We start from the raw sequence: 12,894 nt of genomic DNA, 5'->3' as shown, positions 1-12,894 counted from the left end.
GCCTGTTTTTAAGTTCTGTGTAAAGTAACTCTGGATTGCCAGTCAAGCGAGAGGCGACCCGGCTGTGACCCCCACCCTCTCCCGTCCCTGCTCTTTCCATTTGGGTGCTCTTCCTTGCACGCTCACTCTGACTCCCTGGCTAAGCTCGTGGCAAGCACAGGACTTTCCGGTCTCTGTACCTGTGTCACATACACGGCTTCCCCTGGGGCCCTGGCATCTTGCCTCGCTTCTAAGGACGGTGTAAACATTCCCATGAGCAGCCATCTTCCCTCCTGGTGAGCCGGCCGTTCCCTGGATGTTAGGGGGACGCCCTGTTGGAGCAGGTCTTCCAAAGGCTGAGAGGCCACGCCAGCCCTGCCCCTAAGTGCCAGCTGCAGAAGCGGCCTGGACACCTGGCGCTGTGGAGTTGCAGCTCCAAAGGGGGAGAGGGGTTTGGGGGTTTCTCTGCCAGGGCCCCTCTGTGTGAAGTCTGTGGTTGTGCACAGAAGCAAGACTTTGGGGAGCAGCACATACGTTCATTTTGAGAAAACCTGTCTGAAGCTCAGCGTTGCCATTTCCCCTGAACTTCTGGGCAGAGTGGCTTCATTCTCTGAAGCCTCAGCGTACCTTCCTAGGAAATGGGAGGCTCGTGCCTGTCCAGTCTTTCTTGTCATAAAATGCATGCTGGTCACTACTCTAGCTGTGTGACCTTCGCAGGCACTTCCTTACCTCAGGTCACTTAACAAGACCAGGCTTGTCAGTAACAACCTTAGGAAACGTGGTACCAGTGAGCAGAGGCGAAGTGAGATGAGGAAAGGCCCTTTCTTCACAAACGGATGACCCAGCGAGGAAGCCGGTATTAATGAAGTCTCTGTGTGATAATCAAGTAACCGTTCAGGGACCTCCCTGGCGGTCCAGTGGATAAGACTCCACACAGTCCATCCCAGCTAAGACCCAGCATACTGCACAACAGGGCCGAAAGAAAAATGGACCTGGTTGGAGGTAGCAAGGTTTCTGAGGAGGTGCTACTGTTGGCGGGGGTGGGGAAGAGGAGGGAGACCCCCAGCTCTCCTGCAGCTCTGACAGCTTCTCAGGGAGCCCCTTAGAGGCTGCAGGTCACGAGCTTTCTCTTTTAAAACTGTTTGCTTGGCTGCACCGGGTCTTCGTTGTAGCTGTAGCCTGTGGGATCTAGTTCCCTGACCAGGGATTGAACCCAGGCCCCCTGCATTGGGAGTTTCTTAACCACTGGACCACCAGGGAAGTCCTAGCATATCCCAGACTTTCTGACAACCCTTCTGTGGTTGTCGTAGCCTGGAAGGTCGTGTTCCGCTCTTCTCTCTCACATTCCTCTCCATCTCTTCCCCACCATGTTACCCCGATCCATCCTGTGCCAGCCAGACTAGATTTGTCTTTCATGTAACCTGCATGGTTTTTTTCAGATTGTAAAATTAATACATGCTCATTGTAGCATACAGAAGCATTGAAAGAAGGGGGAAAAATTATCTTCATTATAACACAGCCCAGGGATGTAACTGCTGTTAATTTTGATGCTTTTTTTTTTCAAGTTTTGTGTTTTTTTTCCCAAAACACATAGTTGAGTTCCTCTTTTTTTTTTTTTTCTAAGTAATTGGGATCATAATTACAGATACTTAAAAAGCTGCTTTCTAACCAGACACATTGAGAGTACATTGAACAGATGCTGGGAAAACACAGATTGAGCCAGAATCCCACCACCTGGAGATAACCGCTTTAACGTCTGGTTTCTAAAACTTGCGGGGGGGGGGGTGTGTGTGTGTGTGTAAGAATTCATACAATGTTTTCACTTATCACTGTAAGATGATTATTTTCCAAGTCAGGTAAACAGCTCTGTTGCCATTCGTAGTGACATCAGTGTGACTGCTTATATCACGCGCCCCAGTGAGTTACCCTGCCCTCTGTTGATTGGCATTTAGAGTGTATGGGATTTTTCATCACAATAAAGCAGCACACTAATGCGCACGCCAGCCCGAGTCACCTCGCCCTGGATGCGTGTGTGCCTTCTCCCTGCCCTGCCGGTGTTCGCCCCTTCTTGGCAGGTTCCACCCACACCACCCACAAGGTGCCCCGAGCACCTTCTTCACCCACACCAGCCGGTTCCTCTTTTCCCTTGGTTCCCAAGCCTTGTTTTAACACTCATTACAGAGGAATTGTAACTCAGATGGTAAAGAATCTGCCTACAATGCAGGAGACCTGGGTTCGATCCCTGTGTTGGGAAGATCCTCTGGAGAAGGGAATGGCTACTCACTCCAGTATTCTTGCCTGGAGAACCCCACGGACAGAGGAGCCTGGCGGGCCACAGTCCATGGGGTCTCAAAGAGTCGGACACGACTGAGCGACTAACTACTAATGACTACAGAGGAATTGTCCGCATAGCCACGTCCCCTACTATACCGTGAGCCTGTCTGAGTCCCTTGGTGAGCCTGGGCCTGGCACCCAGGAGGTGCACTGTAGCCCTCGTGAGGGACGAGGTGGTTGCTGGGCCTCAGCTCCTGCATCTGTGGCCCATGAAGTCTAAGAATGTGATTTTTTTGGTCCCCGGGCAGCCAAAGATGTGATTAAGGAGATTGAAGACTTTGACGGCTTAGAGGCCCTGCGCCTGGAGGGCAACACGGTGGGCGTGGAGGCAGCCAGGGTCATCGCCAAGGCCTTGGAGAAGAAGCCGGAGCTGAAGGTGAGGTCGGGGGCGAGCAGGCCCAGCCTGGGTGGGGACAGGCCTCCGCTCACATACCACCCCCCCGGCAGGTGCCTGTGTCCAGTCCCTCCTGGGCCCTGGGGGTGGTCACCTCGGACAGCTCCCTTGCTCCAGGCTTCCTGGAGCACAGCGCCAGCTGGGGCCCCTCTGCCTGTGTGATGTGTCTGCTCGAGCCCGGCGGTCACAGACCCGGAGAAGGTGTCAGGAGGATAAGAGGTTTACCGGGTCACGTGAGAAAGGGAAAGAGGAAGGAGCAGAGCTGGAGAGAGCCTGCAGCTCATGTCACAGATCTGGGAGCCATTCTGACAGGTGCTCAGCCCAGCCTGGGCAAAGACTCCTGAGCAAAGGCTGCCCCTCGGAGGAGGCGCGTTTGGGGCAGAAATGGCCACACCTCAGCTCAGGTGCTGGTGGTTGGAAGGAAGGCTGCTCAGTGGGGGCCTTCTACCTGCCCTTCTCACAGCCTAATGGCTGGTCCTTTCTTGAAGGTTAGACGCAAACGGTGCCCTTCCTCAGCCAACCCAGAGATTCTTCCGTTTTGGTGTTTCTCAGAGCGAGTTCCTCTGAATGCTGGTCCTTCATGCTCTGTGAGAGACGTGCCGTCATAAAGCTGTGTCTCCATCTTGTGAGTCAAGGGAACTGAGGCCTCAGGGCGGCTGAGTCAGCCTCCTCAGATCCTGCTGCTGGTCAGAGCCTGAGCTGTGCTCACATTTCCAAGTCCAGCACGCGTTCGTGGCCCTCAGGGCTTTCTCAAAGGGAAGGCAGACGAGGCCAGGGCCGTGAGAGGAAGCGGAGGGCCCCGAGCTGGTCAATGGCGTGGCCTCTGATGTTTGTGTCCTCAAGAGGATCACGGTCAGGTTAACAGACAGCCAAGGCAGGGCTGCTTCTGCTCTCCTGCCCAGGGCCTGTCCTTTGCCTGCACATGAACTGGAACATTTTTCTGTGAAGGAACTCTGCTCTCCCGGGTGATCCCTGAAGGACAGGAACAGAGGAGACATGCCTGCAGCTGAGCGTAGGGATCCAAGGGCCTGGGTTGGAGCCCCAGTGCCGCCACCTCATTGGTTGCACTGCCTGGCCTTACATGGCGTCTGGGCTCCTTGATGCAGAGGAGTTTTTCCTCCCTGGGTGGTTGCCATGGTGACCACAGGCAGGCTGGAGTGAGAGCGCTTGAGCTGTGGGAGTAGGGCCTGTTTCGCATCCCCCTGTGCAGGCCCAGGGCCTTGAGTCGCCTCACCGCAGAGTCTCAAGCTTGCCTCTCTGCAGGAAGGAGCTGGGGGTGTTGGAGCAGCAGCTGGGGCAGAGGTGCCTGTGACACCGGTGCCCTTCTGGGCACAGCGCTGAGGTGAGATAAGATGGTAGTTCCACTCCTGTAGCACCTCACACGTTAGGTCTTGCCAGGTGAGCAAAGTGTGACCCAGGCTTGGAGCCCAGACAGCACCCCAGCCTCTCAACTGCTATACTGCCCACATGGATATGAGCGAGGCCTAAAGCCTGTTTCAGAGATAAGATGCTGGGGGTCAGAGTCAGGGAGTGGCAGGCCTGGGTCAGCTGAGCCAGGAATAGAAGGCAGCTGCGTGCCCTGGAGCCCCACACTGACCTCAGCCCATCAGAGCTAGGTTGGGGAAGCTTCTGGATGAGAACACTGTCCATAGGGAGGCGCTTAGGTTGGAGCTGCCGGTTCTGACCCCACACACCTACATACAGGTGTATCTCCCCAAGCCAACTTGTGTAGGATGTCCGCAGGGGTGTTAGTGATTTGCTTTATTGGAGGATGTGAGAGTTTTGCCAACACCAGCTTCTCTAGTACTTAATGTTGGGTCTAGTTCATACGTGTTGAGGCCTGGGTTTCAGGGAACAGTTGCTTCTCCTGTGTCCATTTTTCCGAGGGTTGGCCAGGAAAGGCCAGAGCTGTCAGAGGTGATATTTTAAGTGGACACAGACCTAGCGTTAGAGGTAGGGCTGTGTGCTGGGAGCCTCAACTCTGCTCCCCAGCATGGATGTGACCCAGCTACGTGGCCACTGCTTTTGTGATATTTAACTGGCATGGCCTTTAAATCAGCTCACTTGGAAGTAATTTAAAAGCAAACGCGATCTCTTTTCTAGCTGGAAAAATCACATCCCTTACTATAAAGGAAATCAGAGTGTTATTAAATTCTAGTTCGAGGTCACTGTCATCTAAAGGGTCTGAACCTGAAGCCTTCTCTCCCTTTGTTAAAAAGGCAGATGAGCTGGAAGTGGGGGCGTGGGTGAGACTCACCAACCCCCAACCAAACCTGTCTTCTGGAGGTGGTAAGGAGGGTTGAAAAGAGAGTAACTTCTTCACTGCTGGGTTCTATGTTGTCTCGTTTCCTTTCCTCCACTCTCCAAGATCATGTCCCATGTTGCTATGGCCCACACCATGGGGGAAAATTGGACTGGGAAGGAGCACTGGGCCAGGAGTCTGGTGTCCTGGTCCTGGTCCTTCCGCTGCCTTGCCGGGGGGCCTGGGGCCAGTCCCCTCCTTCCCTCTCAGCCTGATTATTTTTTTCTCTGAGAACCAGAGGGTTGGACAGATGGAGGGTTTTCCTGACACTGCTGCTGATACTCACGGTCCTTTCCTCTGGGGCCTCCAGGTCCTGTCAGCGTCCATCACAGCTGGTCCCAGGTCCATGGGGGTGAGGGGCTGTCTGAAGGCCATCTCGAAGGGTTTCGGCTAACTCTCTTCTTCCTTCCAAAGCGATGCCACTGGAGCGACATGTTCACGGGGAGGCTGCGGTCGGAGATCCCTCCCGCCCTGGTGAGTAAAGGCGACCTCTGCTTGCGCCCCGGGCCGCAGGGACCCCTTTAGCACCTCCCAGGACTTTCCCTCACAGCCTCCTCTTTGTGGAGGCTGAGAGTGCCCTGGGGGCGGCCGAGATTCTGCCATGGCAGCCAGGCAAGCGCGGTCGCTGTCTGTGTCCTGACAAGCAGGTGGCAGCACACGCGGTGATGGGGAGCCAGGAGTGAGGACTCAAGGTCCCTGGGAGACTGGGCGGCCCAGTGACAGGAAGCGCAGCAGAGACCTGAGCTCAGAGATTTCGCCCACAGGCAGCGTGGGTCTCCTCCCCAGATGATTATCCCCTCATCCCAGCCCCTCCTTCTGTGTCCTGAGGTCCCTCTCGACTTGACTCTGCACACAGGCTGCCCAGTCTTCCTCCGGCCCCTCCCTTTCTCCAATACCACTCTTTCTGCTTTGGTTCTCATCATGGGTGGCTTCTCTCTGCCTGTTTTCCCTTTCCCCATTCCTGGGCTCAGCTTGGCTTGGGTGGAGCTCCCAGCCTGTGTGCATGTGTGGGAGGCACGGAGGGTCACAGGACCCAGTGTGGCTTGCCTGGGGCTCAAGGGGAGGGGGCGGGGCTGGCAGCCTCCCAGCGAGGCCTCCCAGCGAGGCTGGGCAAGCTTCCGGTCCGTCTGGTCTGTGTTGTGCTGGTGCTATCTTCCCAGGCCTCCGATCAGCCAGCACCGGCCCTCCTGAGATGCCAGCACTAGCCTCATCTCTAAAGCACCTCTGTCCAATAGACAGTTAAGGGTCATCCAGGATGGGACAGCTGTCCCCATGGGGACACTGGAGAGCGGGCTCCCTGGGTGGAAGGTTGATGGAGCCCTGGCAGAGTTGCTCAAGCTGGATACAAGTCTCCAAGGGTGGACAGGAACCAGGGGCGGCTAGGATTCAGAGCACAGGTTAAGTGAATTGACGTGAGTGTATACAAAAGGATTTTGAGTTAGAAAAGTTGAAGGAGACTGACTGACGAGATCCTGGCTGGGCGCCTCTGCGCTGTTGTCTTACCTACATTTTAGCCTCTAATCTTCTGCAGAAGTTCTGCAGAAGGCGTGATCTCCATACTAAACTTACGGTGAGAGCACGTCTCAGAAACAGGAATACAAATTTGGGGTCCAGGAATGGCGTGAAGTGCAGGGATGGTGGAGTGGTGTAGAGGGAGAGCTTGAGCCTCTGACCGCTTAAGGGCTGAGATTTGTTGCAGCCCTATCACTGGGGCTGGGCTTTCTTCAGCAGGCGGGGGAGCCAGAGAATGGCCCTTCGTTGTCGATCTGGGGTTGGAGGCCGTGGAAACTGCCTCAGCTGCCCTGTCCATCACCGGATCAAGGGCAGTGTCTTCCCTACGCCTCCCACCTTGAAACCCTGCCCCCTCCATGCCCAGCCCTGGCAGAGCCGCCTTGCCCCACCCACTTGTCCTGGGGAACTTCGGTGTCCCAGCCTGGCAGGTTCCCGGGAGAGCTCAGCACCTTCTGGCCACATCTGGTCCTGGGCTGAGGTGGGAAATGGGGCACCCACATTGGGTGCTTAGTCACCGCTGGAAACCCTGGGGCATCGGTGGTCCTTCCTCCCCTCCCTGGCCAGTGATCTCATCTCTGCAGGTCCCCCCTCTCTCTGTGAGAACCCTGACGAGACTCAGTTTCCCCTCCACCACCTCTCATCACACTGGCCCCCGCAGCCTCTTCTGTTGCCTGGATCCCTGTCTCACACCTCCAGCCTCCCTCTGCCTGTCTGTCTGCCCTCCCCAAGTCTGGGGCTGTGTCTTCTGTACCCCTCACGCGCCTCCAAGCCTACTGCGCTCAGGCCCAAGTTCACAGTTCTTGGCCTGGCGCCTGCCTGAGTTGACCCCCGCCTCTCCTGGAGGCTTGTCCCCAGACACACAGCTTGCCGCTTCGTGCTGTGTCCCTCTGCTAGTGGGTTTACTTCTGGCTGGAACCTCCTCGTATTCCATGATTGGCTGCTGCTCATCCAGACTGAGCTCAGATGTGGCCTCCTGCAGGATGCTTTCCCGGATGACCGTACTAAGCCCCAGGCTACAGCTGAATTAAGAGTCCTCTGCAGGGTTTTCAGTCCAGTGTAACATGGTCAGCTCTGTACTGAGACCGTCTGTGTCTCTGCCGGGTCCCCACCTGCCAGATGCCCCCCAAGGGCAGGAAGGGCCTGGCACAGAAGTAGCACCTGGTCCCTGTCTGTGAAACTGACGCGAGCTCCTCTGTGCCCAGATCTCTCTCGGGGAGGGACTCATCACGGCTGGGGCCCAGCTGGTAGAGCTGGACCTGAGTGACAACGCCTTCGGGCCTGATGGCGTGCGAGGCTTCGAGGCCCTGCTCAAGAGCTCCGCCTGCTTCACACTGCACGAACTCAAGCTCAACAACTGTGGCATGGGCATCGGTGGTGGCAAGGTGGGTGTGGCCACTCCCTCCCCCACATCCCTGTGTCTTCCGCCTTCCTCCCTGCCCGGTCCCCTGGTACATCTGCATCCGCCTGGAGTATGTGCCCTTGGCCACCCACCGTCTGGGATGGTTCGCCTCTTGTTTTTCTCTTCAAAGGACAAAGGCCTCAAAGGCAGCAGCCTATGGCCAGTGGGGACAGGAGATGGATCTGGGAGGGTGGAGTTGCCAAGCAACCATCCTCAGTTCTGTGTTGCCTTAGCAACCCACAGGCAGCATTGCAGACGTGCTCCAACCTGCTGGCTCTGCAGAGCACAGGGTTTGGGCATCACCAGACCCGCTGTGCCCTCGGAACAGCTGCCAGAGCCATGTGAGGGCTGGCATGTGCAGTGGCGGAGGGAGCCCACAGCAAGGGGCCACTCGGGGAGGCCTGGGCGCAGCTCACCTTTGTCCCTGGTCAGACCCTTGCCCAGGGTGCCTCCTCTGTCCTGCCAGCAACCAGGCTGGTCAGGGCAGAAGGGCCAGGGAGGCCAGCCTTGATTATTCTCTTCTTGGCCCATTCTGGCTGTTTCTGGCCTAGCTTCTAGAAAGGCCAAGCGCCAGTCTGCATTCCCATTCTCCTTCCCTCACCGTCTGACCAAAACGAGCAGGGGGCCAGGACATAGGAACTGACAGCAAACAGGGACGTCTTCTCTTTGAAGACGTGTCACCTTAATTCTCCCCCCTTACTGAGAGGTGGGTGACACTGTCCCTGCCTTTTCAGATAACGGCACTTGAGCTTAGAGCTCTTGGGTTGAGCGCCTCAGATGATGTAGCTAGCGTGGGCCGGATGTGGGATTTGAACCAGCATCCCCGTGGCCGCTCAGAGCAGCAGGAGGCACCTGTGTGTGCTCGAGGCGGCCCAGGCTGAGGAGTGGCCTGCCCTGCACATGGCCTGTCACCTCCTGCCCCATGGGAGGGCGGGCAGCTCACGCTGGGCTGTCTCAGCCTGCAGGCCTCTGGTCTAGGGGCAGTAAGCTGTGTGTTAAGACAACAGTGTTTGCCTCAGCGCAGGACACCAGTCCAGCCCCACCCGGAGTAGAGCTGCCTCTGCAGATCCCTCAGGCTGGCCTGCAGCAGAAGTCGGTGGGCTCTGCCCTGAACACACACCCGACCCCCGCTGGCGGTGTCCCAGGTCCTGTATGTGCCCCGGAGTAGAGCTGTGTGCAGCCACACTGAGCCGGCTCCCTCGTTGCAGAGCAAGGCTAATGCCTTCTGTCTCCCGGGCTGGTTTTGAGGTTGAATGAGGTGTGAAAGCACCTTGGCTGGGAGCGCTCAGGGCCTGGCAGGTGTGTGTAAGTGTCTGCTGCCGCGCTGCCCAGGACCCGTTTACATCCTCTATACTGCCGTCTCTCCACTTCAACCCACCAGCCGACTGGTGTTTGTGACCTCTTGCTCTGTTGGTGTCACTAGATAGAGGCCACCTCCTGGCACCACCCCAGGGTCAGGGCAAACCAGGTTTTAGGTTTTTACCCCCAGCAGGTGAGCCCCCGCTGTATGGCTGGTCAGAGCCTGGGCGGGTGTCAGATGGGTCATGGTGGGGGGAGCCCTGCCCTCCTTGGCCAGCTCCCCTGAGGCCTTGCGGAGCATGGAGGAGATGCCAGAAGGTTCGGGTTCTGTCCAGGGTGTGCCGCTTGCATGGTGTCTGCAGGAAAGTTTCTGTCGCTTTCTGAGCCCAAGTTTCTTCAGCCAGAGTGTGGGAGTCGCGATGGTGCCCACCTGACAGAGGGTCCTGACGCTAAAGTGGGCTGACCATGAAGCCCCTTGCCCACGTCACTCGGTGTTGTTATCTCCCTCTCCCCGTCCCTACCATGAGGCTAAGCCCCACAGGCTGACGGGATAGGTGGACACAGAGGTGGATGTCACAGCCCATGTTCCTGCAAAGTGCTGGGCCCAGCTGAGGTGCTTGCTGCTGAGCAGTTCCTCGTCCCATATCCACCCGGGCTGTGGCTGGTGCAGCACGTTGAAGACCAGGGCCTCCTGCCTCCCCCAGATCCTGGCAGCAGCTCTGACCGAGTGTCATCGGAAGTCCAGTGCCCAAGGCAAGCCACTGGCACTGAAGGTCTTCGTGGCGGGCAGAAACCGTCTGGAGAATGACGGAGCCACCGCCTTGGCAGAAGCTTTCGGGGTGAGTGGTTTCTGCCCTCCCTGCCCTGGGGCAGGCTGAGCATGGCCGGCAGACGCAAGAACTTGGCCAAGAGACCTCGGGTGGCTCACCTCCCCCTCCGAGGCTGCTAGCTCATCTTCTCGGGACAGTATCCCCATCACTCGAGTAGGAAAGGTGGCGTGATCCGCCTTCTGGGGTGAATCGTCAGTGCTATTTGTGACCTGCCAGGCTGGGAAACGAGCGGCAGTGCCAGAGCAGCGTGAGTGCTGACCCCGGCCTGTGGGGTCACAGTCCCTGGCTCCAGTGAGAAGGGCGCTGGGATGGAGCCCATGAAACTTGCCCATGAGCCAGGGAGGAGGGCGGGAGCAGCAGCTGGAGGGGGTGCTCTCAGGTGTCCTTCAGGGCAGGGCGTCTAAGTCAGGTCCGTGGACTTCCCAGGTGGCTCAGTGGTAAAGAGTCTGCCTACTAATGCAGGAGACACAGGAGACTGGGTTCGATCCCTGGGTCAGGAAGATCCCCTCGAGTAGGAAATGGCAACCCGCGCCAATATTCTTGCCTGGAAAATCCCACGGACGGAGGAGCTTGGTGGGCTACGATCCATGGCTTTGCATAGAGTTGGACATGACCGAGCATGCACGCTGTGGAATCCCACTGGTCTGTGAATAGAGTTCAGGAAGGCTTTGAATGTGGTCAGGGGGATAGTGCATGATTGTTTCACTACCAGAGCTAATAAAATGCAGCATTTACCTTCCATGGTGAATGTGGACAGTAAACTTCAGCTTTAGAAATTCTTGTGGCATTGTTACCAGGAGAAATCACAGGTATTTTCATGTCAAATGATAGCCATTGTGGATAGACAGAAGTATTTGTTTCTCATACATTAAAGTTAATGGTTCTCCAAGGTCTTATTATCCGTTGGCTTACGAGGTATATGTATGAGTACAACAAACATTTAGGCAGTTTTCTAAACATTTTGATACTTGTCTTCCAGTTGAATTGATTTGTTATTCTGTATAATTTAGCTTAAAATTTAAAAACATCCAGAGGGGGAGCCCTAGGGCTTTACCAGGTTGCCCAATGGCACAGAAAATATTAAGAGCCCTGACTTGGAATGTGCCTCAGTTGGGCTGCCTGTGTTCATTTGTGAATCCCCATGCTGTGCTGGGCGCCCAGAGATGACAAGGTGCCTGGGTACAGAATTAGGCCAGGCCTGTCCTCAGTCCCTCCAGGGTGGTGATAGAGACTGGGACGTGGGCCTCTCCTTGAGATCTTGGGGGCTGTTAGGATGCAGACAGGAAGGTGGCTTTGACACTTTAGAAGGATGAACACCATGAGAGGGGAAGGATGAGGCACCCTGGGGGCAGAGAGGAAGAGTGTTGGGTTGTGCTGGGGGGGTTGGGGTAGGGCAATCCAGGAAGTCTTCCTGTGGGAGGAGGCATCCAAAATGAGAGCTATTAAACACATTAGGAGTCAGCCTGTCAAGAAAATGCCAGAAAAAGGAGGAGACAGAGTGTTCCAGGCAGAGAAAAGGAGGTGAGGGAAGGCTGGAGTGAGGGGGTTCGCTAGGTTCAGGAAGCCTTCTCACCCCAAGAAAAGGATGCAGAAGATGGGCTGCCACTCATACTGTGTAAATAAGGCAGCAGCACCCTCATAAAGAAAGGCCACGTGGTGCTGCATTATACAGAGCAGGGCCTGGGCTGACTGCAGGCCAAAGCCCAGGGTCCCTGCAGTGCAGAGGTGCCAGACAGAGACACCAGTGCTCAGAGCTGTGTGGCCCTGGGCAAGTTACTTAGCCCCTCTGATCTCAGTCATCTGTCTGGTGATGGTCCTGATCCCAGGTAGGTCTCCCTCGTGAGACGAGAGGATCAGGTGTGGTTGTGCCCTGAAGCATGCTTTGCCCTCTGTTCATGGACAAGCCCCTCCCACACCTGGTTGGTGGTACTGCCCTCCTGCCCGCAGGGTGTCCCCTGGCCCCGCCCCCGACCTCGGGGCCCACTGCTCTCACTCCTGCCCCCCACAGATCATCGGGACTCTGGAGGAGGTCCACATGCCCCAGAATGGGATCAACCACCCCGGCGTCACTGCCCTGGCCCAAGCCTTCGCCATCAACCCCCTGCTGCGGGTCATCAACCTGAACGACAACACGTTCACCGAGAAGGGCGCCGTGGCCATGGCCAAGGTGAGAGGGGCACAGCAGGGCCCGAGTGGGCCACGGAAACCAGGACTGGTGGTTGTCTTTGCTGTGGACCCGTTGGCAGGTGGCTGCTCTCCCCCCGGCCCACCCACCTGGTGTGTATCCCGTGGCTTCAGCCACGTGCACGTGTCCCGAACGGGGCATCTGTCACCAGGGGGCCTGGGCCCTGGGGGCAGCTCTGCGTGTCCGCGCTGCCCCATCCTGAGCGACCTCCATGCAGCCGCAGCTGTCGGTGCTGGTTTTGTTCTCAGAGGCCACGTAGAGGCTGCTCCAGCCTGTTGGCCTCATCGATTCTTTCCTCAGCTGTTTATTGAGCCCCCGTCTAGTGCCCAGCGCTGTACCGAGTGCAGGCCACACAGAGCTGAGTCTGGGACTCTGCCTTCAAGGAGCCCCGAGGGCGAGGAGGGGAGGAAGGAGCCAGTCCACTGCGAGCACAGTGGCTGCTGGGCGTCGGGGCTGCTGGGTGGGAGACGCTGCTGCTCCCATCAACCTCAGAGGCCTGCACGACCCCACAGGAGTCTGGCAGGCCTGCTGTGGGGTCTTAGAGACTTGAGCAAGCGTTGGGGAGCACACAGGGAGTTCCAGCCAGACGCAGGGCAGGCTTCCTGAAAGAGGCCACCTTGTGGCCAAGTTCTCCAGGACAAGTGAACTTTGTGTGGACAG

The 12,894-nt window shown here is 57.1% G+C and overlaps 1 protein-coding gene across 6 annotated transcripts in view; it reads left to right on the top strand.

Annotated features, from left to right (window-relative positions):
• The window catches only part of RANGAP1 (Ran GTPase activating protein 1), a 28,730-nt gene that overhangs the window by 6,628 nt on the left and 9,208 nt on the right, over positions 1-12,894 (top strand). For all 6 annotated transcript variants that reach the window (XR_011566856.1, XM_070790482.1, XM_019961871.2 and 3 more), the window contains 5 exons: positions 2,562-2,689; positions 5,424-5,483; positions 7,724-7,903; positions 9,924-10,058; positions 12,058-12,216. Coding sequence is in view for 5 of the 6 variants with exons in the window: in XM_070790482.1 (XP_070646583.1) it covers positions 2,562-2,689; positions 5,424-5,483; positions 7,724-7,903; positions 9,924-10,058; positions 12,058-12,216 (662 nt within the window). In the remaining variant the exon portion in view is untranslated. The remainder of the gene's footprint in view (positions 1-2,561; positions 2,690-5,423; positions 5,484-7,723; positions 7,904-9,923; positions 10,059-12,057; positions 12,217-12,894) is intronic.

Source organism: Bos indicus, chromosome 5 (assembly GCF_029378745.1).
Source record: "Bos indicus isolate NIAB-ARS_2022 breed Sahiwal x Tharparkar chromosome 5, NIAB-ARS_B.indTharparkar_mat_pri_1.0, whole genome shotgun sequence".
In the NCBI taxonomy this organism is placed as follows: domain Eukaryota; kingdom Metazoa; phylum Chordata; class Mammalia; order Artiodactyla; family Bovidae; genus Bos; species Bos indicus.
The sequence above is the reverse complement of the archived record's forward strand: the minus strand, read 5'-3'. Positions and strand labels throughout refer to the sequence as shown.